General features: G+C 35.1%; 1 protein-coding gene and 1 long non-coding RNA gene across 2 annotated transcripts; one reads left to right on the top strand and one right to left on the bottom strand.

Annotated features, from left to right (window-relative positions):
- Positions 1-271: 271 nt before the first annotated feature.
- On the bottom strand, positions 272-23,457 carry LOC110908869. The gene is made up of 8 exons (XM_022153867.2): positions 23,311-23,457; positions 23,115-23,232; positions 14,484-14,582; positions 8,054-8,845; positions 7,911-7,961; positions 5,783-6,778; positions 3,203-4,168; positions 272-493 (listed from the first exon to the last, which is right to left on the bottom strand). Exons 1-8 carry the CDS (start codon positions 23,322-23,324, stop codon positions 470-472), a joined length of 3,060 nt encoding a protein of 1,019 aa, XP_022009559.1. The 5' UTR covers positions 23,325-23,457; the 3' UTR covers positions 272-469.
- Positions 989-2,613, top strand: LOC110908870. The gene is made up of 2 exons (XR_002574956.2): positions 989-1,320; positions 1,443-2,613. It is a non-coding gene; the product is annotated as an uncharacterized LOC110908870 (long non-coding RNA).

Here is a 23,457-nt window from a genome sequence, read left to right as displayed (position 1 = left end):
ATGGAAAGCAACAAAAGAAAGGGTTCATTTAAAATAAGATGCATGTTGTCTTTTTGCTGAGATTTTTACGGTGCACTATAACAATGATCTAACTTTCAAAAGGTGATGAAGTTGTAAGTGTTTGATTCCCTCTAGTAGAGGCCTTAGGTTCGAATCCAACTTCCACTGTTTTCCATTGAAAGTGACTGCCCAACATAACTTGGCTTTAGCTAGACACAATTAAGTACACCGAAGACAAATGATCACCTACGAAATTACTGACATAATCCGGTAAAAGGAAACAAAAAAATGGTTGAGGATGCTAATTAAATGACATCCAAATTGAATGAAGTTGATTTTACAATTCTATTGTCTTAATAATTTACATACAGTAGGCTGGAAACGCGTAATTATAGGAAATTAGGAATACAATCATTTTAAAGCTCCATAAATCCATCCGTATTCACTCGCTTGAGGAACCCGATCAATATCATGTATCCACGCCTTCGAGGACCTAGAAAACATATAAACATCAAATACAAAATAATAAACAACAATTAGAAGTATGAATAATTAGAAAATATAAAAAGACCAAGTACAATTAAACGGATAACACATTAAGCATAAAGATACGAAAAATTATAATTATACTTGAATTTTGTAAAAACAAAAGTTGGCCGGGGAGAGTAAGTTAGATTATGGCTGAGGATAATAGACTTAATAGTTAATAAGACTACATGGAGTCATGAGGGGAAGGGCAGAGCCTCCACACTGCCACACATGCACCACGTAGAACTAGGCCTGGCAAAAGTAACCCATTAAGCTGAGTTTGGGTCCATTTGGGTCATAATAATAAGCTTTTGGGTTGTTTTGGGTTGAATAATATTTTTGATGGGTCAAAATAGATAAAATGAAAAGCCTGGAACGGGTCATTACGGGTCAAGTGAAAAATTAGAGTGGGTGAAATAGGGTTGAAGAACAAATCAAGCGGGTCTTTGAAATCGCCCTTTGGAGGAACGAAGGATGATGCCTGAACTGCCATGGAGATTCTCCTTCCTCCCATGACCATTACTGACAAAACCGCAATTCTCTCGTTCATCCAAACTCCCTCCTTCAGCACATATCCCACGTCGTAAAACCACCAGCTACAAACAAAACACAGTCCAATACGACGATCTCCACGAAAATTGGACCCTCAAACGAACTCTATTCGAGAAGCTCAAGCATAAAGACTCTGGCCTAGTTCGGATTCTCGAAGAAGATGGAGATTGGAGCAAAGAACTCTTCTAGGCTGTTGTTGGATTCCTCAATCAAACCTCAAGATCGAACCAGATTCTTCAGGTGAATGTTGATTTGTTTTGAATTTTGTTTGTTAGATGAATTGAAAGGGTACCCATTTGGGGGAATTGAGCTTTACATTGTTAAATTTCCCTGTTTTGTAATGTTGGAATGTTGCACACCAGGTGTTTGATGAATGGTCTAGCAAAGACGAATCTCGAGTTAGCGTGTTTAATTACGAGAGAATTGTAAGGCTGTTGGTTGAGGAGGAATTGGTTGATATTGTAGTGTTGGCTTTAAACCAGATGAAATATATTTGGGGTGTGCAGCCATTGTCCGAGAATTACCGTTTGATTAGCTGGATTGATCAAGAGGATGGAAAGAACATACAGGATTGTGATCTCGAAAAAGATGGATATTGAAGCTTCTACCGTCATGGCAATGCTAGAGGCGTATGCTAGTTTTGGGGATTTGGAGAAGATGGAAAAGATTTATAGAACGGTTATGAGGTTGAAACCGAGAGTTTATTTGAACGATGATTTGATTCGTAAAGTGGCTGTTGTTTATATAGAAAACTACATGTTTTCTAAGTTAGACGACATGGGTATTAGACTTTATTCCAGAATCGGCAACACGAACATCGTGTGGTGTTTAAGAATGCTTTCGCATGCTTGTCTTCTTAGCTGAACGGGAATGGAGTCTATCATGCGTGAAATGGACTACAGGAAAGTTAAATGGAGTGTGACGATCGCAAACACAATACTATGTGCGTATGCCAAAATGAAAGATTTTAGACGCTTTAAAGGCGTGATCTTGGAAATGGAAGCTCGAAATGTGAAACCCTGACATTGTTACTTGTGGGATTTTGTATGATGCACATGGGTCCGGTTTCGGGTTTGGGTTTGATGAGTTGGATTATAGGATAAAGATGGCATTTTTTGGGGATGTTGTGGAGTTAAAAACTGATCCTTTGGTTCTTGTTGCCTTTTGGAAAGGGGAATTTTCTAAAGATTGTTGAAGAGGTTGACCATACAAGGAGTCAAATGTGGAGTTATGAGCATCTAATCGATTTGGTTAAGCAGTGTCAACAAGGCATATGATATGTTTTGGGGTAGATTAAGTGAATATCATCCTCACTAATTTTGGCATCTCAAGCAAGAAGGGTCGCAGATGTGGAATAAGGTCATCAATGCTATTCATAACAAACCTGTGATAGGATCTTCTGTTCCAGGGGCTTCTTTTGTAAAGTTCATGATGACTACATTCAAGACGATCTTAATCTTTGTGGATTAAGCAGCCAAGTTCCTTCTTTTGACCCGTACTCGACCCGAACGAACCCGGACCAATAAGCATGGATTGGGTGTCAAAAAGTATTGACCCGTACTCAACCCGAACCAACCCGGACGTGTTTCAACCAGACAAAATTGCCCCATATGCACAATCTCTTTAAAAAAACATTTTTTAACCAACCCGACCCGAAACCCGTTCTGACCCGGACCCGTTCTGACCCGAACCCGTTTTGACCCGAACCAAAACAACCCTTTTTTATTTGACCCATTTTGACCCGAATCCATTTTGACCCGAACCCGTTTTGACCCATGACCCAACCCGACCCGACCCGACCCGTTTGCCAGGTCTAGAACGTAGACTATGTAGGCTTTGCCCTCCATATAAGAAAAAAAAGTGCGAGTAGTTAAGGGCAAGGGCAAAGGTTGGAAAAAAAAAAATTCTAAGTGTATCAAGGTTGGAAGAGGGGCAACCCCATGAGATCCCCACATTGGAAAGGGGCAACACCCTGTTAGTATGTTGGTGGGGTGGTATGGTGGTGTGGAGGGGCTTTGCCCTCCCCTTTGCATGCCCCATACCGTGTAGTCTAATAGTGATCAAGTATATATATATGAAGAGAAGAAATTAAGAATGCGGTACTTGGAAAATGTAGACTTACTTGCAAGTTTAATGCGCTCTTAAGTTCCTCGATCACCACTTCCATTGTTGGACGCTTGGCAGCTTCTCCCAAACAATGAAATGCAATTTTTAAGAATGTGTTCAAAGATTTTTTATTGGGTGAAGTGAAAATGTCTTCACCCATTTTTCCCTGTAAGCTCGGATCGATCATTTCATGTATGGTTCCATCTTTGAAACATTGGCGTGCAATGGGTGCAAGCCCTTCTTCGTTTTCTTTTACGTAAACCGGATCATATGCCACCCTTCCACAATAGATTTCAAAAAGAACAACTCCAAAAAAGTAAACATCACTACGTCTTTCCAGTTTACCTGTCCTTTCATATTCCGGGTCCTCATACACTTTCATGCCTACCTCTTGATTTGCTTGTAACTTGGAGCTCACAAAGTAAGCAATTTTCGCCCCCCAGTTTTTGTCTAACTTGATGTTGGCGCTCTTTATGTCAATGTGTATTTTCCTTAGTAGGTTGACTATATTGGTGTGAAGGTGATTGAGTGCATGTGCAATAGCAAGACACGTGTGTAGACGTTGGGTCCATGTAAAAGTATCCGTTTTATCCACGCTTTTCAAATAGTCTTCAAGGCTTCTCTCAGACACAGGCTCGTAGACGAGGATCATATCATCACCTTCATCACAAAATCCAAGAAGAGAAACAATATTTGGATGCTTATAACTAGCACGCATTTCAAGTTCTTCGAAGAATTCTTGTTTTCCTTGCCCGCCTTCTCTGCTAGTGATGTGTTTTATAGCCACAGTAATACGATTCTTGGAAAGTTCATCATCATTCTTCCCTTCTTTTGCCAATGAACTAATGTTGCTAAAATGATTGAGTTCGGCTTTGTACACCGTCCCAATTGTGTCTAAACCAATGCGGTATGCTTCAGCAAAGTTCTCGGTCGCCGACACTATATCACTAAGTCGAAACCTCAAGAGTACCACTGTTTCCCCCTGCAACATCATATGTGCTAAAATGAAGGAGAATGTTGTACATGCTAGTAGGAATGACATAACATTAGATTAAAGGGAACTGTCCTTTACCCTTTGTTCATGCCTTTTTAGAATTGCAAGACATGCACACAAGCACAAGCACGAACAAATATAACATGGAAATTATGTAAATAACATTTCCCTTTAAACTGATGCCTGGCGTTTTTTTTTTTTTTTTTTTTTTTTTTTGGAAGTGACACAACTCCATTGGACTCATTATTGAATGGAGATTGATTTGAAAAAAATGCGAGTTTAAAAGAAAATCATGTGTATTATTATTATTATTATTATTATTATTATTATTATTATTATTATTATTATTATTATTATTATTATTATTATTATTATTATTATCTAAATCTTTAGTTATTCTATACTTACATATTTAAATAAGATAGTACCACGGGATGCGGCAAGTTACATATTTAAATAAGATAGTATCACGGGATGATGCAGGTATTAATGAGACTTTTTGAGACTTTTTAGAGAACACAATCTATCATGTCATGCCTTAAACATTGTTTATTTGGTTATTATTATTATAAATATTTAGTAATTATATACTAAGTATTTAAATTAGATAATACTAATTAATTATAATATTATTAGTATTATCTTTATTATTATTAAAAATATTTAGTAATTATTTACTTAAGTATTTATATAAGATAATACTTAATTTAAACCTAGTGGATTATCTAACGCAATGCGGCGCGTTTCATCAAGGCTATTTTGGAGAGTGTAATATAACCCGGTCTGCCTCAAACAGTGAACATATTTTGGTATTATTATCATTACTACATTTTGTAATTATATAATTAAGTATTTAATTTAAGATAACGCTTAACTACTCGGCCTACTTGGCAAACCGGTCTTGTAGCTTTCTCCACCAATTGATGAAAAAAGAAAAATGTTGCTTTACTTTACCGGCCAATGGATTGATTAACAACCCCCATTGGCGTTGTTGTTACTGCTACTATTGTTAACTACTACTATATTACTGCTACTGTTGTTGCTATTGATGTTGCTGCTATTGGTACTGCTATTGTTGTTGCCGCTACCTCCACCACTATCACTACCATTTGTATCTTATGTTTCAAAAGTTGTAATATGCATCTTAAAAATTTGTGAAATTACTATGTTCTCTATCTAAAATGTTTTATAATTATAACGTATTATAGATATAGTATGCATATATGTGTGTATATGATAAATATGGTTGAAAACCTATAAAAAATGGCGATGAATTGATGATAAAGTTGATGTTAAGTCATTTATAAACTTACTTCGACGGAACAACACCCCCCCCCCAACCCCCCACCCCAGCATACACTACATTTTCTTTAAAACTTCAAACAATGAAGTATATTTGATTATACAAACACACAACATTCATGTTCAATGATAAGGTATATAAATTCAGGTATTCTACGTGTGTACGTATGAAATCAAGTTACTTTGTGACATATGTATTCTAAACTAAAGTGAGAATAAATCCTAAAATCCTACCATCCTTTAAAAACAGGATCAAGCATATGAAGAAAAATATAGTAAAATTTTAAACCGTCTACTTACTTGCAATTTTAATGCTTTCTGAAGTTTCTGAATAACGACTTTGATTGTTGGACGCTTAGCTTGAGTTTCTGCTAAACACTGATATGAGATTTTGGCAAATGTGTGGAATGAATCTTGATTAGGTCTTCTATTAAGAGTAAAAATTTGACCATCATCTTCTTCAATTATTTTTGGATCAATTAGTTCCTTTAGCGTTCCCTCGCTGAATCGTCTCCTTGCAATGGGTGCAAGCCCCAAGTCATTTTCGTTAGTGTAAATTGAATCATATGCCACTCTCCCAGATAGGATCTCAAATAAAACTACTCCAAAGGAATAAATATCTGATTCCCTTTTATACTTACCCGTAGCCAAATATTCTGGGTCCATATATAATGTTGTCCCTGCAATATTTTTTGAATAGATAGTGCTAGGTTGTTGATTTGTAGGATGCAATTTGGAGAGCCCAAAGTCAGCAAGCTTTGCATTCATATTTTCATCGAATAAAACGTTATCACTCTTTATATCTCTATGTATTATCCTTGGTTTTCCCTCCATGTCAGTGTGAAGGTAACTAATTCCACTCGCAATATCAAGGCAAATTTTTATTCTTTGCGTCCAAGTAAGGATAACTGTGTCAGTGCTTACCAAATAATCAGCAAGGCTTCCTTTAAAAGCAAACTCGTAAACAAGAATCATTTCACCAGCTTCGTCACAAAAACCAAGGAGAGAGACTATATTTGGATGCTTACAACTAGAAAGCAATTCAATTTCTGTCAAGAACCCTTGTTTAGCTTGCTCATCTGCTCTATTAGCAATCCTTTTTATAGCTACAGTTTTGCTTATCTTAGGCACTTCATCTTTACTCTTCCCTTCCATTGATGACAAACTTTGTGTATCTAAAACATCAAGTTTTGCTCTGTACACATGAGCATACCCGCCAGACCCAACAAAACATGCTTGACTGAAACCGTTTGTGGCCTGTCTTATTTCTCTTAGTGGAATATTCAAGAAATCCATCTGTATAATCATGTGGTAAGTGAGACGGAGAGAATTGGAGCTGCTAAGAATGATAATGAAACTAGAAAGAAAACTGTTCTTTAATTTATACTATGTTCATCACTATCTAGATCAGTGGCGGATCTAGGATTTGTTCGTAGCGGTAGTCGACCTTGGACATAGCACGAACAGGGTGGGTTTAGACGTGAGATTCTTTATTGTTAAAAAAAAAGATGGAAACAAAATTTCATACCAAAAATCTAAAGCTAAATAGTTTGTCGAGCTGAGACACTTAAATGCCATTGAACTAATTAAACTAGTTTCAAACAACAATACCATTTGGTTACAAAAATGTCAAGGGTAACCGAGCAGGCCGTCCTTGGGAACTCTAAAAAATATTTAAACCCTGAACGACATAAAAAATGGGCCTAAAATTGTGGTAAGGGAAAATGAATTAGAAAAAAATAGATCCTATGGTTATAGCCTAGACTTGAAGTTGACACCTCAACAATATCTTGAGATTGTATCTTCCACTCTCCTCAAAACATTTTTATTATAAATTAATGGATGCATATATTAAATATTTAAGTTACTATATATATAAAAGCTTGTAAAATTCTTTCGAGCCCTTTGAAAATTTAAGCCTTAGGCGACGACACAGGTTAATCGACCCAATAGCCGGCCCTGTAACCGAGAGCTTAAGATCCTATTGAGCACATACTTTGAAAAAGTGTGGAGAAATATTGTGTTCGTATTATTTTGGTGTTGGAAAACGTGGAAGTCAATTAAGGAATGTCAAGTCCAATCGAAAATGATGTAAGCACCTTTTCCATATAATGTAAATCAACTTTTCAATCTTCATAAATGTACATGCAAGAATTTTAGCCATGTGGCCCTGGTTTATGCAGATCTAGTTGACAACGTGTAAATGGAAACCCCGTTGGCAACAGATCTGCAAGAATAATACATGCACATTTTCTTGAGGTTGAAATGTCCATTTTCATTCTTTTAAGGAAATTGACTTTGGGTATGTTATTTTGGATATTTTCACCTAAAGAAAATCAAATTTAATAAAATGCTTTCACAATGTTGAGGTGAAAAACCAAGTTTACATACCATTATCACCTCAAACCAATAAAAAGAAATTACTTACCTTCAAGTTGTTGGATGATGTACCTTCAACTGTCGCTTTTGAGTGTTCATTCTGTACAAATTACCACGATGGAAAACAAATTTGTAAACATATAAGTAGTAATGACAAAAGGATTAACAACAAAACAAAAGAATTTGGCTTACAAGATCAGCATGTTTCCAATGAAGTTCCAGCACCTCCTCAAGGTCTTTGACAATTTGATCCATCGTTGGACGTTGCACATGTTGTTGATTCAAGCACTTATACGCTATGTTTGTGAAGTGTGCCAACGTTTGTGAGTCCATTTGCTTTCTTAAATAAGGATCAATGATCTGATATAGTTCTTCCTGAACACCATCGTTTGTAATCACTGGTTTCCTCCCACAAAGGACTTCAAGCAATAACACACCAAAACAGTAAACATCATATTTGGGTGTCAAATTATTGGTGTCAAAGTAGCGAGAGAAGAGAAGGCGATGCCTCCAACTTTGAGGATACTTTGTGGAAAGTTCGAAACCATAAATTTTGGGTTCCCAATTTTCTTCTAAAATTATTTTAGAGCTGTTGATGTCACAATGTATGACATCATAATCATAATGGATGTAATTTAAGCCTCGTGCAACACCTAAACATATTTGAAGTCTTTGGGCCCATGTGAGAGTTTGATTACGTAAATGTTGGTTAAGAGTTCCGTGAAATGCTTTGTAAATGATGATCTTTTCATTATTCTCATCACTATAGCCCAAAATAGATGTGATATTTTTGTGTTCGAGACTCTTAATCATTGAAATCTCTGCTTCTAACTCGTCTCCTTGCCCATGCTTACAATCCAACCTATGTATGGCCACTTTTATCCTCTTGAGTTGTCCTTTGTACACCTTTCCTAACGCACCTTCCGCTATCAGATTTTTGTGAGAGAAGTTGTTGGTGGTGGATAATATCGCATCATGATAAATCTAAGTAAATTGAAGACAAAAAAAAAGTTAATACATATAAAAAGCATTTTTTCTAGTAAATGTAAAATGTGTTTTAAATTTTGGGCATGGTGTTTTAGATTGTTCCTGCAACATCAAACGTAATAATTTAAGACACAATCAAATGTAATTTAGACATTAGTTTTTTTTTTCTTTTTTTTTTTTTGGGAGGGAGGGGCGGGGGTTAGGTTTTTTTATGTTTTTTGGTGTGTTCACATTGGGTCTCATGGTTCTCACAACAAAGGTGGTTCTCAAATGAATTAAGATACAAAACCAATCAAAACCAATTTTTTTAATACAAACCTCATTGTAATTATGATACAACATCAAAAAAAGAATTTATAACATCAAATAACTCATTTCTCTTTTCAAAATCACTCTTTTTAGATTTTTTACACGTGTGTAAATATAACAGATTTACACATATGTAAATGGCAAACTTACACATGTGTAAATTTTTTTATTTACGAATTCACGTAAATTTAAACGTGTAATTAAATTTCTAACATTGTATTCGAGTAATAATGATAAGTGTAGAAAAATTTTTGAATTTGAATTGTTTTTTACCAAGTTCTCGCGGTTTTTTCATTTGTTCTCACGGTTCTCACAATATTTAGCGTTCTCATTTAAACCTTCCCCTATATATATATATATATAGAAAAAGTGTATCGTACAATATGCCTTAACGTACGCTGCGTATGCGATGGCAAAATCGCACGTTATGTTACAAAAAAGTTAAAATCGCATGTTTCAAAAAACCTGAAAAACGCATGTACATAAAAAAGGGAAATCGCATGTTCCGAAAAACTCAAAATCGCATGTACATAAAAAATGTGGAAATCGCATGAAAATAAAAATGAAAGTAGCATGTTATAAACCAAATTTCGCACGTTGATACTGAATCTCGTATGCAACGTACGTTAAGGCATTTTGTACAGTAACCGACCTATATATATATATATAGGGAGGGGCTCATGCGAGAACTCCATTTATTGTGAGAACTGCGAGAACCAATGTGAACACAACCTAAAATAGCTAAAAAAACCTAAGAAAAACCTAAAAAAACTTAACCCCCCCCCCCCAAAGCTAAATGCTAAAAACTAAAACCCCCCAAAAACCTAAAAAAAACCTAAGCACTCCCCCAACAAAACCTAAACCCCCTCCCCCACCCCCCCAAAAACCTACCCCCCCCACCCCCACCCCCAAAGCTAAAATGCAAAAAACTAAACCTCCAAAAAACCCAAAAAAAACCTAAATAAAACCTACCCCCCCACCCCCCACCCCCCAAGCTAAAATGCTAAAAACTAAACCCCCAAAAAACCTAAAAAAATCTAAAAAAAATTTAAAAAATAAAAAAAAATTAATATTTTTTATGCTCAAATCGCTACTTTTAGTGGCCAAATTTTTTTTTTTTTTTTTTTTTTTTTTTGCTTCGAAAAGTAGCGATTTTTATATAAAAAATATTAAAAAAAAATTTGTGTGATTTTTAGCTATTTTTAGGCATTTTTGGTTGTGTTCACATTGGTTCTCGCGGTTCTCGCAATAAAAGGTGATTCTCGCATGATCTTCTCCCTATATCTTTCTATACTAATAAACAAAAATTCTTTTTGGACACGTGTCATTCTCTAGTAATTTCTCACCCTTATTTTTTTATTTATCTCTTTTATTAAATAATAATAATAATAATAAACACCAATTTAACTAAATCTATTTATCTCTTTTGTTTAATTGATTTCTTTTTTAACTCTAAAGTTTCAATCTTTGGCAATTTAAGTCTAAAGTTTCAATCATTGGTATTTTAATCCCTTTTATTAATTTGATTTTTCACTTCTAATTCAAAAGTTTTCATCTTTTGCAATTTAACCCCTTTAATTCTTTTTACTTTTAATCCAAAACTTTTAATCTTTTGCAATTTAATTTCAATATTTTTTTTACTTTAAACTTTAGCCTTCTTATATACTTTTCATCTTTCATAAGTTCTCCGTTTAACGTGTCGTTTTAAATTTCCGACTTAACACGCCGCAACGTGCGTGTGGGATTTAACGTTTTTTCATCTATTTTTTCCTGTTTGACATTTCCGTCGCAGCGCGTCTATTTTTCCCAATGTTTTAAAAACCGGTTTTTAGATCAAACCGGATTAGGCTAAAAAATGGTTCAACCGGTTGAACCAGGTTGTACCGAGCGGTTCAACCGGGTTGACTAGCTAACTCTATAATTTCATAAATTACAACATCAACTCAAAAGTTAATCAAAAAATGAATGATTACGTATTTAAAGAGAATCCAAAAGTAAATCCATAATAAAAAAATAATCCAAAAGATAATTGAAAATCATTCAATTTTCCAACAAACTCTTTCAAATGAAAGTGTACGATATGTTTAAGCCATTTGAGTGTTGAATACATCAACTATTTTCGTTTCATACAATATTAAATAAGAACTTTTAGTTACGAATAATCATAATATATAAAAATCACATAAGATCAGTAACATATATGTTGAAAATAAGTACCAACTCAAACTAAAATAACCCTGTGTCGGTACCGGTATTACGTTTCAAACCGGTTTACCGGATTTTACAGCCGATACAAACCTTATGCCGTTTCACTTATTTACCGGGGTGTTTCGTACCGGATTTACATCTGGAAACGGTAATACCGGTATAACCGGCCGGTATTTACCGTTTTTAAAACATTGAATTTTTCCCCATTTGATAGGTCTGTCGCAACGTGCGAATCAGAGATCGACTTAGTTATTTTTTTCTCGGTTTTACACATAGGCTCGTGGTCATGTGAGAAACATTTGCCTTTCATCTAACATGATATATAACTATTGAATCCCCTGCCGCATTGCGGCGGGTGGTAAATCTAGTATATATATATATATATATATATATATATATATATATATATATATAGTGGGGGTTCTTGAGTGAACACTAGTGTATTTGTGAACTGAGTGAACAAATTATGGCCATTGATTTACATCATTAAATCGTAAAATACAATAGTGTATTTTCATCATCAAATTTTGTCCATTGATTTACACTTGTGTATTGATATTCAAGGGCTATGATTAGTACGTTCACTATATATATATATAGGAGAAGGATTCATTAGAAACCATTCTTTATTGCGAGAACCAATGTGAACACAACAAAAAATACCTAAAAATAGCTAAAAAACACAAAAAAAAATTAATATTTTTTATTAAAAAATCGCTATAAATTATTTTTTTAAAAAGGTTTGTGGGGGGGGGGGGTTAGGTTTTTTTTTTTTTTTTTGGGGGGGGGGGAGGGGTTAGGTTTTTAGAGGGAGGGGGTGGGTGTTAGGTTTTTTTTGGTTTTTTTAGTGTGTTCACATTAGTTCTCATGATTTTCACAATAAAGGCGGTTCTCAAATGTACCTTACCCTATATATATATAGGAGAAGAATTCGTTAGAAACCAACATTTATTGCGAAAACCGCGAGAACGAATGTGAACACAAACAAAAATACCTAAAAATAGCTAAAAAAACACACACAAAAAAATTAATATTTTTTATAAAAAAAATCGCTACTTTAGTAGCCAATTTTTTTTTTGGCTACTAAAAGTAGCAATTTTAATGTAAAAAATATTAAAAAAAACAAATTTTTGTGTTTTTTTGATTTTTTTAGGTTTTTTGGGGGTTTAGTTTTTACCATTTTAGCTTGGGGGTGGGAGGGGGTTTAGGTTTTTGGGGGGTGGGGGAGGGGGGTTTAGGGTTTTTTTTTTTCTTTTGGGGTGGGGGGGGGGGTTAGGTTTTTTTTGGGGGGTTTAGTTTTTAGCATTTAGCTTGGAGGGTTGGAGGGGGGGTTAGGTTTTTTTCGGAGGACGGTTTAGGTTTTTTTTTTTTTTGGAGGGGGAGGGGGGTGTTAGGGTTTTTAGGTTTTTTTTAGCTATTTTTGGTTGTTTTCACATTGATTGTCGCGTTTCTCGCAATAAAAGTGGTTCTCGCATGAACCTTACCCTATATATATATATATCATTGCATAAGAATCTAAATCTAAAACATAATTAAAATACAATACCTATATGCACTTTATAGAAAAAATGTAATTTGTAGAGGAACTCTTACCCCTCTCTTTATATATATATAGATAGAGAGAGAGGGGAGGGTAATTAATACTTTTTCTTTTTTTTTTTAAGTTATACATCTGAAAATTTTTGATTTATGATGTTTAATATGGTTTTAGTCAATACAATTATTTTATACACAATAGCATAAATCAACTCATGCGTTGTCATAGAAACGTAATGGGAATTTGATCGGGCCAGTTCAGTTCGACATAGTATCAACATACGCTATAGTAAGCACAAAAGAGAACACATAAAATAAAGTCATGACAAAAAAATGTTCACGTGTTCGATTTGTTGCGATCACTCGATTCTATACATTAAATAGTAAAAAAGAAAAAAGAAAAACATATACGTGCATTGGCAGACCCAAGAATTTTTTTCTGGGGGTGCGAAATATTTTTAAAGATTTTAGGCCACTAACTGTATAAAAATATCGGTTCATAGCGGGTCGGGTCGGATCATGTAAAATAAAAGAACATTAAACTAAAGTCATAAAAAATACGTCAAACGTCATTACAAATTACAAACGGATTTAAAATTGTGCCCTACAGGTTTTTTTTTTTTTTTTTTGAAATATATCCAAAATATCATCTAAAGATACTAAACACGCCATAAGTTCATTACATTCTTAGTCATTGTTCCTAACATATAAAATTTGCTCCATAAGTTCATAAAACAACACTAAACACTTAAACAAAATAAACAATCATGTTTAACCATAGCCCATAACTTTCAATTATATTTTTAAACATTCAAGCCCTAATATTAAATGTTGATTACTTGTAACTAATCATTTAAACAAACAAAACTATAAATAAAACAACAAAATCATTTAACTACAAGTCTAGAACAACAAAAAAAAAATATAAAAAAATATAAAAAGATTAAACCCTTACACATCTATATTTTCTCTTAATCATCAAATAAAACAAAATAAATAAATAAATAAATAAATAAATAAATAAATAAATAAACCATACTAGTTCTATATTGGAGTTATGATGTAATATGGGTCTGTTTGGGTTATTTTATTTAGTTCAAATTTCTTTAGGTTGGGTTTGGGCTTGTGTTAATAAAAATTGATTTTAAGATTGGGCTTTAATTGAATTAAATAATTTAGTGAATAAGTGGTTAATAATTATTTTTTAATCTAAGTGGGGCGGTTGAAAATTTTCAAGGGATGCGGGTGAAAAATTCCAAGGGGTGCGGTCGGGATTTCCGGCGAAAAATAACACTAAAAAATATATTTTCGTGGGGTGCGCCCGCCCACCCTTGGCTTAGGGTGGGTACGCCCCTGCATACGTGTAATTTAACAAAACATAATATAAAATCAATAAATAATAAATAAATGGATATTTGGTTTTTTTTTTCTCTCAGAAAATATTTACAAATACACATTTAGGAAATTCACCTGTCTTACTTTAACATTAAACTAGTAAACACATAAACAATCAAAAATAAAAATAGCAATTAATTGAAATGTTAAAGCACGTGGCTTATTTTAGCAAAATAAATTAGCTTACTTTGTTCAATTCGTTCACTTCGTTTTGGATCCTTTGCTCTTGATCTTGCAATGTTTGAATATAATCAATCGCATCCTTGATTATTGACGCTTTGTCCATCTACAAATTAACATTTTAAGGAGTGAGTTGTAGATCCGTAACCAATTTGACTCAAACTTCAAAGCAAAATAAATGTATATTTTCATTTTCATTATATAAATTACCAACACATTGTTGCATTGTGTAATTGTACACGAGCCGGTTCCAACGTCGCTGGAATGAGTCCAATCGGAGTTCGTTTGAGTCAGTTCCCCATTGTTCCCCACTTTTTTATTGTTCCCCAATGAACCTCACACTATATATATATATATATATACAAAAATGATTTTATATTGTACATAAAGCATGGGGTAGTTTTCAAAAATGTTTTTATGATTTTTCACTTTTAACCCAAAAGTTTTCATCTTTTATATTTTAACCCTCTTCATTTGTTTACTATTTTCTTTACAACTTTGGTAATTTAACCCAAAACTATTTTATTTACAACTTTGGTCCCCATTACTTTTTATCTTTCGTAAGTTTTTCGTTTTACGTTTCGTTCTAAAATTTGCAAGTTAATACGTCGCAACATGCGTGTGTTGTTCAACATTTTTTGTCTATTTTTTTCACATTTAACAGATATGTCGCAACGTGTCTATTTTCCTCCTTTGGCAAGTTCGTCGCAACGGGTGGACCCTACATCAACTTAATTATTCTTTTCTACGTTATTTTGCGAGTTAACAAGGCGCAACGTGCGTGTGTGGTTCAACGTTTTTACGTCTATTTTTTCCATTTAACAAGTTTGTTGTAACGCGTGGGTCCTAAATCGACATAGTTATTTCATATATGTTATATGTTCCAGTCTTATTTCTTCGCATTAACACGCTGCAACTTCAGTGTTGGTGGTCACTACCAGCGGTGTGGCATCGATGTTATTTGGCATGTTTTAGGCCCCCGTCGCAACGCGGGTGTGCTTAATTCTAGTTTTATATTATATGGAACATTGAGTATATTAACATCTTGTGTGATAAAAAAATATGTCGGTTTCGAACATGGGTCAATAAGAAAAAGTCAGCATTTACCCCATGGCTAACTAAAAATTGACATCTTTAAAAACGTTTTCTCTTTAGAATTAAAACAATTATTTATTAACCAAATTTAAAACACATCTCCAAATTAAACCTTATATTTATACCATTCGAAAAAGAAACTCATAAACATGATATAAATCTTGTTCACCAAATTAAACCTTATATTTATAGTTTTATACTCACCAAATTAAACCTTATATTTATACCATTCGAAAAAGAAACTCATAAACACGATATAAATTTTGTTCAATTCTAGCATACGTGATGCTACCGAGCAATGAATCCAAACCTCGTTTGTAACAACCCGACTTTTCGGATCATTACCTGTTTGCTTTCATTTCGATTTGTAATCGTCTTGTATGCCGGGATTCGATATAAATAAAAGGTTATGTTACACTAAATACATTTTCATCACATCGCACTGCTGCACGTTTAAACGCTTTATACTCGCAAACGCTTACGCAACACGAATTACAGAGAATAATGCTATTTAAATTGTCGTGTTTGTTTGTTTGGTTATCATACGCCTCCGCATACGCTTATCACGACTAGCACGCTAAATCGCAAACGCTGTTATTAGTAGTAGTAATGTAATAACGTGTGTTCTTATGTGCTCTACTTGTGTGTGCTTATTACTCACAAACGCTATCGCAACGCAAACTCAATGCTACTCGCCCAACTCGATTTATCACTCTAAAACGCAACGCAACGCAACGCGACCCAAAACTCAGTGTTACGCTAAAATACTTAAAGTACCAATGCTAACTTACGCAACAAAACACATTAAACGAGCATCCTACACGCGAAACGAGGATTTAGTTGCACAAAACAACCCCTTTGTTCGAAGCCAGGCAACTTCGTACGAAGGCAGCCGGTTCGAACCAGGTCTTCTGTGCGAACCCACCTCTTCTATAAATACCCAAGCCCCTCCTCATTCATTCTCACTTGCTGATTTCATACCGAAACTCTGCTGAATTGTTGTCCGACCATTTTCAAGTAAGATTTAACAGTTTTTCTTCAAGTATACAACATTTTCCACTTCGATTTCCACATGAATCACTTGATTTTCATCTAAAACTCGTACGTTTTCACTTAAAACTTCATCTTTTCACTTAAACTCTTTCTTTTCTTCATAAATTCCTGTTTTTACACAAAAAAATCTTCATCTTTTTCATCAAAACTTCTTCTTTCATCACTGATTTACACTTGACCGAGTGGATTGGGACTAACTTCGGTTTCTCAAGTAGAAATCTGTTGATTTCCCACTCAACAAGTGTTAAAGTCTAGGTGAAAACCCTTCAAAACATGATTAAACTTGATTTTCACCCTAAACGAACCTAAAACAGCATGTATTTCATTCACTGAATAGTGGAACGAGGTAATGTCGAAACCAGCTTAAATAGGACTCGAAAATACATCCGATTCAGGCGAAAACTCAACATCGAATGCCAAAAACAGCCACGTTTGTGAACTGGACTGTTCTATGCAAAGCCAGCTTCGTATGAAAGCACATGGCCTGGTATGAAGGCGCTGCCTTCGTACGAAGGCCCTGGTTTTTACAAAACACAGCCCAATTTCTTTTCGTGACATAATCAAAGACCTATTCGACTCTAAGCTCAATCAATAGCTTAAGGTTGGAGGGATAAACACTCGATTTTCCGAAGACGACGCGAAGACACTCGATTTTGGACAACGGAAGCAGCACATATACGAAGACCCACCTTCGTACGAAGCTTCTGTTTCCCACCAACACTCCGATTTTCGACCGTTTCAGCACTTTGGAGGACTTATGCTTATGTTCCCGTACGCAGGCTGACCCGATGCTCCCTTCAATCCATTGAGGATCGTGTTTCTTGATTAGTACACGCTCTGTGAGTATACTCGAACCCATTTTTCGTTTAACGTACTTTTGGGTGTTACATATGTTTTCTATCAAAACATAACACACAACGCAAACACTTTATAAACGCTAACCGCTCCCGCATGCTATACGTGATTTGTTGAATGCTTGTTACTATGCTTATACAGTGTTACACTAGACCACCTTTAGCAACGATAGTACTACAGTTTGGACTCAGCACCTGTTGTGAACAGAGGTTGCTAAGGATCACATCACTTTACTTCACGTGTTCGATTCGGTGAACGTGTGTCGCGCATACTCTACATCGCAGTCACGTGGTTAGCTGGTATCATTGTTGATAGTTACATGCTTCGCCCGTTACATGTTACGTGCTGGTTGTGCGTAAACGCTTTTATACTATATCTATGCAAACTTGTGTACTCACCTTTACTTTATGTATTGACTTTTATTTTAACGTATGTGTTAGGTTGATGGTCTGTTTGCTGCAATGGATTAGGAAGTCTAGAAACGCGCAAATAAAAATCTAGGTTGTCGGACTTGTTTTATTTAAGAGATGTGAACTCCGTGATGACTGTTTTTGAAATATTTGTTTATTGGTATGGGACAATGAACCATTTAAATATTGTCATTTAATAGTTGTTATGGATTCTCTTGAGCAATCTGGTTCGCCTAGTGTCGCGCCCCGATGATTCCGCCATCGGTTAAGGTGTGACATCATTATTTCTGGTGTTTTAAATAATTAACTAGGTATAAGCATAACACGATAAACGATGTTTATTGTTTATTGTTTCAAGCCAAATATTTACTACGAATATTGGATTTTAATAATCTCAACTATTCGTTGTTGACCGTCAATAGTCTTAACTTCAAAAATAACAACTAGCAGTCCCAACTATTAACATATTGGCCTCAAATGGCCCTGACTAACAGAACCCTAACACATTAGTCTTCGGTCGCTGGAAAAACGTTTTTGGCCGAAAAACTTCTTTTTGGCCAAAAAACTCAACCTTTTCGTTTCAAACCTCTTTGTAACCTTATTACGAACCTTTAAGAACTTTTTTTCTAGTAAAAGCCCCCAACTATTGAGTTCGCCAGAAAACTTCTTTTTTGCCGGAAAACTCAACTTTTTGCCGGAAAATCAACATTTTCGTCCCACACCTCTTTGTAACCTTAGATCGGACCTTTAGGAACTTTTTTCTGGCCAAAAAAGTTTTTCCAGCGACTAGAGACTAACAACGTTAGGGTTCTGTTAGTCATCGTCCATTGGAGGCTAATATGTTAATAATTGGGCCTGCTAATTATAGTTTACTTAATTTTTTTGTCCTTGTAGTTTGTTGAAAAACAACTATTAGGTCATACGTAATGGGGTTTTATAGGGGCGTGAAAGGTTTTTTATAATGCCATTACACCATCATCCATGGGGATTATAGGGGCATGAAGAGGGGGAGACATTTCTAGGATAATGCCCAATAAGGAGAAAAAACAAGGAAACTAATAAATGAAAGGACATTAAGAATCCTTAACCTTTACATGAAGCATTATGATGGTGCTGTGGCTAAAAATGCCCCTTAAAAGACATCAACCATTACGTTTTGAAAAGAATTGGTGAATGTTGAAAAGGGAAAGAAAAAAGTGGAAATGGGTTTGAGTAGAATGAATCAAAATCAATTGAGGTTTTTTTTTTTTTTTTTTTTTCATTTGTGATTCTAGAGGAGAAAGATAATATATTTTTTTATAATTGAAATTTTAAACCTTTTATTTTTTATAGTTATTTATTTTAGTAGTTATGGTAAAATGACCAAAATACCCTTATGTGAGGTCCACTTGGTCATATTTAACAATGAAAAATAACTGAGTTAGGGCTAAAGTACATAACGTGCAAGAGTTTGCAAGCATCGAGTATGTTTTTTTACTTTTTAAAGACAAAGGACACACTTTGCAATCTGGTATTAACAAAAAGGACGAGTTTTGTAATTTACTTTGACTAATGGCACACTCCCGTCCACCTTCCCGCGATCCATCATCGGCATATCACCTACCACCATGATCGCCTACTACCAGTGTCAGACAAAGAATCATGTCACCCACATGTAGCTCCTAACTTTCATTACCCGAGGTTTTTTTTTTTTTTTTTTTTTTGATAAATATGGGAGTCACCAGAGATTTGTCAAAGCTGCCACAGTTAATAGTGGTGAGTTCGAATCCGTTGCCTACACCAGCGGAAGCGGAGACGATTAAACAAACTGAAGATCTAAAAAGTGGTCGGACTCTGAGTAACCACAATTAGACCTTGAACAACTTGGAGATTTGAACCTGCACACTAAATAAACCGTTATGCTTGTCGCAGAGGTAGGAGGGCCACTCTGAGACCACCCTCTGGCGTGAGGATAAGTATTTTGTAGAGAGAGAAGGTAGAGAGAGAGGGGACGAAGGTTCAGAAAATCGTACTTGTGGTGTACTTGGTGGAGGTATTTATACTAGTTGACTTTGATGACGTTATTCGGCGGGATGCGCTTTGGGATGTGCATATATTATTGTGGTAAGGAAGACGGACCTTAAGATGTGAGTTCCTTTTGTTATGTTCCGGCCTCTTGAGGGAGGTCCGGACTCGATTAGGTATCTACATAAACCGTGATGTAATCCCGAATATTCTGATGGGGTCATCTTCAAGGTTTTCCACCATTATCACTATGGTTAAAATATGAAAAGGTAACCCCAAATCTCTTTGGTTATCTATGGCACACCACCACCATCTCTAGTGAGCAACACCTTACTCATCACCCCCTTCTTTATCTCTCTTACCACCAACATCTCACAACCATTGTTGAACCATACCAAAAAACACACAATCACAAATCTATGAGAAGTCATCAAACTGACATGTAGCATAAATTGATCAGACACATAAATTCAAAATCAAACACATGGCAACACCTTGCTCATCGCCCCTATCTTAATCTCGGTTACCACCATCTTCAACCACCAACATCTCACCACTATCGTCGAACCATACCAAAGAACACGCAATCACATATGTATGAGAAACCATCAAACTGACATCGATCAAACCCATAAATTCATTTGTAGAAAAAGCCCTAACTCTTTCAAATTTGTTGCCCGAAAGTAATCAAACCGTCATTCTAAGCAACATTGATTGGGATTATTGCATATTTGCTATAGATTTTTCGGAAAAGAACACTATTATGAGGAGAAGGTTCTATAAGTGGGCATCTGGCGAATTTAGAAAATCTTTACAGGGGCAACGTTTAACAAAAAGGATAACCAAATCAAAAAACGTCAAATGTTTTCAAAATTTACACTATCGTCGAAGTGTCAAGGGGCAACGAAGGTTTCTCCTTGTTACAAGGTAGGTCCACCCCTGATCAGTGGCGCTATTATGTGGAGATGCTTATTTGGGGTGAGCCTCAGTGGTTATTGTGTAGGGAAAAAAGTGGCGGGTCACCTAAGTAAATTATTTCGAAGATGGTGGTGGATGGGTGGTAGTTGACTAGTCGGTAGATTCCGACAGTTTCTGGTGGTGCGAGACGGTCAGGTGTTGCAGTATGCTTTCCAAGACATGAACTAGGGTATTTTGTATTTTTTTTGAATGGCTGGCGCAGATAGTACAGTGACCAAAGTGCTACTCACACAAATCACGTTTCATTCGTGGGCAGGCGCTAGGCATCGAAACACCACGAACCCCACAATTACGTGACAGTTGGTTATGGGTCGGCCTTGGAGTCGAACTCGTGACCACCCGGTCAGGAACCCCACTAAGTAGGTAAACCTTACCACCTCCCCCAAACCAATTGGAATGGGGATCATTGGTGGGTATTTTGTATTTAACTTATATTTATGTAGAAAGAGAGGGGGAGAGAGTGTGTCTTGATGTTTATGTATTTTTTTTGTTTATTATTTGACTTGTGATTTTTTTTATTAAGAAAGGTATTGTCTTTTAATAGAGATGGATGGAGTTGACAGGAGTGGATGTAACTGAAACGAAATTGAAACAACCGGTACTCTTTTGGCAATATTTGAACGGAATGGGATCAAATACAAATACTTAAGTTTGTAAGAATCGTAAGAACCAACACATAATTGACAAGTGTCCATCAATAAAAAATTAGTTTAGGGGTAATTTAGACCTTTTGACCATATTTATTTATAACTAATTAAAAATAAGTACAAAAAATATAATCAGCACACCACTATATAATTAGCATAACATCCTTAATTGTTCTTCATTATCAGCACATCGTCCTCAATCGTTCTTCATTATCAACATAAACGACATTAGCACAACATCCTCAATCATTCTCCATTATCAGCACACCAGATGTGCTGATTATATCTACTTTTGATGTTTGTTTGTATTATTTTGTAACTAACACATAATCAGCACGTTATCAGCACAATTATAAAACACCTTTTGTTAACTTTTTTAAAAATCACTTTTATAAATACAAAAAAGGTATAGCAATATGGTACTCATATTAAAGATAAAAAAATACTTGATTTTATGGTATATATATTTTTTTTAAATAATGAAGTATATAAAAGTTATTTTAGTTTAAAAAACCTTGGTGGAATTTGTATTTAATGAAAAATGGTCAAATGACTAGTAATTTTACAAAATTACCTATAATTTGTTAGTAGTAATTTTTAATTATAAGGGTTTTATTTATAATCAATATCAACCCTTAATTTTAATTATTAATGGTTCAAATCTGTTCTTACGGTTCTTATAATTAGCACTGTTTGTACAGGATCTCAACCCATATTTGAACTATTGGAATGTAATAGTTAACTTTAGCAAACCAGAAGAAAATAGTATTTAACTCTATATATTAAAAAGGAACCAGCTCAAAAAGTAATTTGAACTTCTTTTAATTACATCCCTTCGTTAATTTTAAAAAACTGAATACGCACTTTGTTTAATTTCTTCTTTGTCGTTCCGGCATAGATTTTGTTAAAAACGGAGTTTTATTCAAAATAGAGTATATTTTTGGGTATTGTAAGCTATAACGACTACTGATACCATGACAAACAGAACTGATACCGGCCGAACAAACAACAACGGTACCGGAATCGGTATTATTAGAACCAGTATCGGTATTTATTTTTATTGTTCTCAATCGATGTAAAACACGTGTCTATTTTTTTTGGGTTAGTTTTTTTTTGTTGGTTAATATGTAAATAACCAAACCGACACCACCTTAGGGGAGGGGGGTGGTCACTAGTGATAGAATTCTATCACTCATAAGCACCAATCAAGTTCCGCCATGTCATCAACCATTTTTCCATCACTCACAACCTTTTTTAGTGGGGGTGGTCATCACTCACCACCACACCCAACAATTTCCCCCCAACCAACAATTACACTCAAAAAAAAACCATCAGACGTGAAGAAAATAACGGAAATGAATTTCGTGGAAAATATAACGCGTTATACTATTAGGTGGGGGTGGGAATATGGAAGTTCACGCGTGATAGAATGTTCCGTGATAAAAATAACAGGAACGCCCCTCCTTGCCTTATTATTAATAACGATACCAAAGGAATAAACAACTAACATCTGCACGATTTTTCAAGCGTTTCAAACAGAAATAAAAAAAACAGAGACGCGTGAATGGAGCTAAAATCAAGTGCGCAGAGTCACACCTTACTAATATTGGGGACCGCTGCTCTTAGTGCAAACAACTGATCATTCAGCTTCTTCCTCCTTTTACGCTCGGAGATGAGGTTTTTTGAAGATGCTGGCAACTGAGTTTTGTCCCAACTATACAGCAAAATTTCATCAAAATTTGGTTACGGACGAGATTTTTAGTGATAGAATTCAAAATCAGATCGAAAGTACCTGTTATCGTCCATTGACGAATTTGAGAAGCGAAGAGTGGCAGATGGTTTGGGGTTTTTATGGACTAGAGAGTTTAGTATCTAGTATGGTTGTATGTGAAGGTAGAAGTAGGTTATATATAGGAAGTTAGAGCATTCACATCCATTC

The sequence above is a fragment of the Helianthus annuus genome, chromosome 14, assembly GCF_002127325.2.
Source record: "Helianthus annuus cultivar XRQ/B chromosome 14, HanXRQr2.0-SUNRISE, whole genome shotgun sequence".
NCBI classification, from domain to species: domain Eukaryota; kingdom Viridiplantae; phylum Streptophyta; class Magnoliopsida; order Asterales; family Asteraceae; genus Helianthus; species Helianthus annuus.
Note: the sequence above shows the minus strand (reverse complement) of the source record. Positions and strands in the feature narration are given on the sequence as shown.

Excerpts from the sequence above, each read along its gene's own strand:
- LOC110908869 (XM_022153867.2), bottom strand. Across the intron at positions 14,583-23,114 it reads CGGTCCCCAATATTAGTAAG|ATGGACAAAGCGTCAATAAT; the intron begins GTGTGACTCTGC and ends GTTAATTTGTAG. Across the intron at positions 4,169-5,782 it reads AGAAAGCATTAAAATTGCAA|GGGGAAACAGTGGTACTCTT; the intron begins GTAAGTAGACGG and ends ATGATGTTGCAG.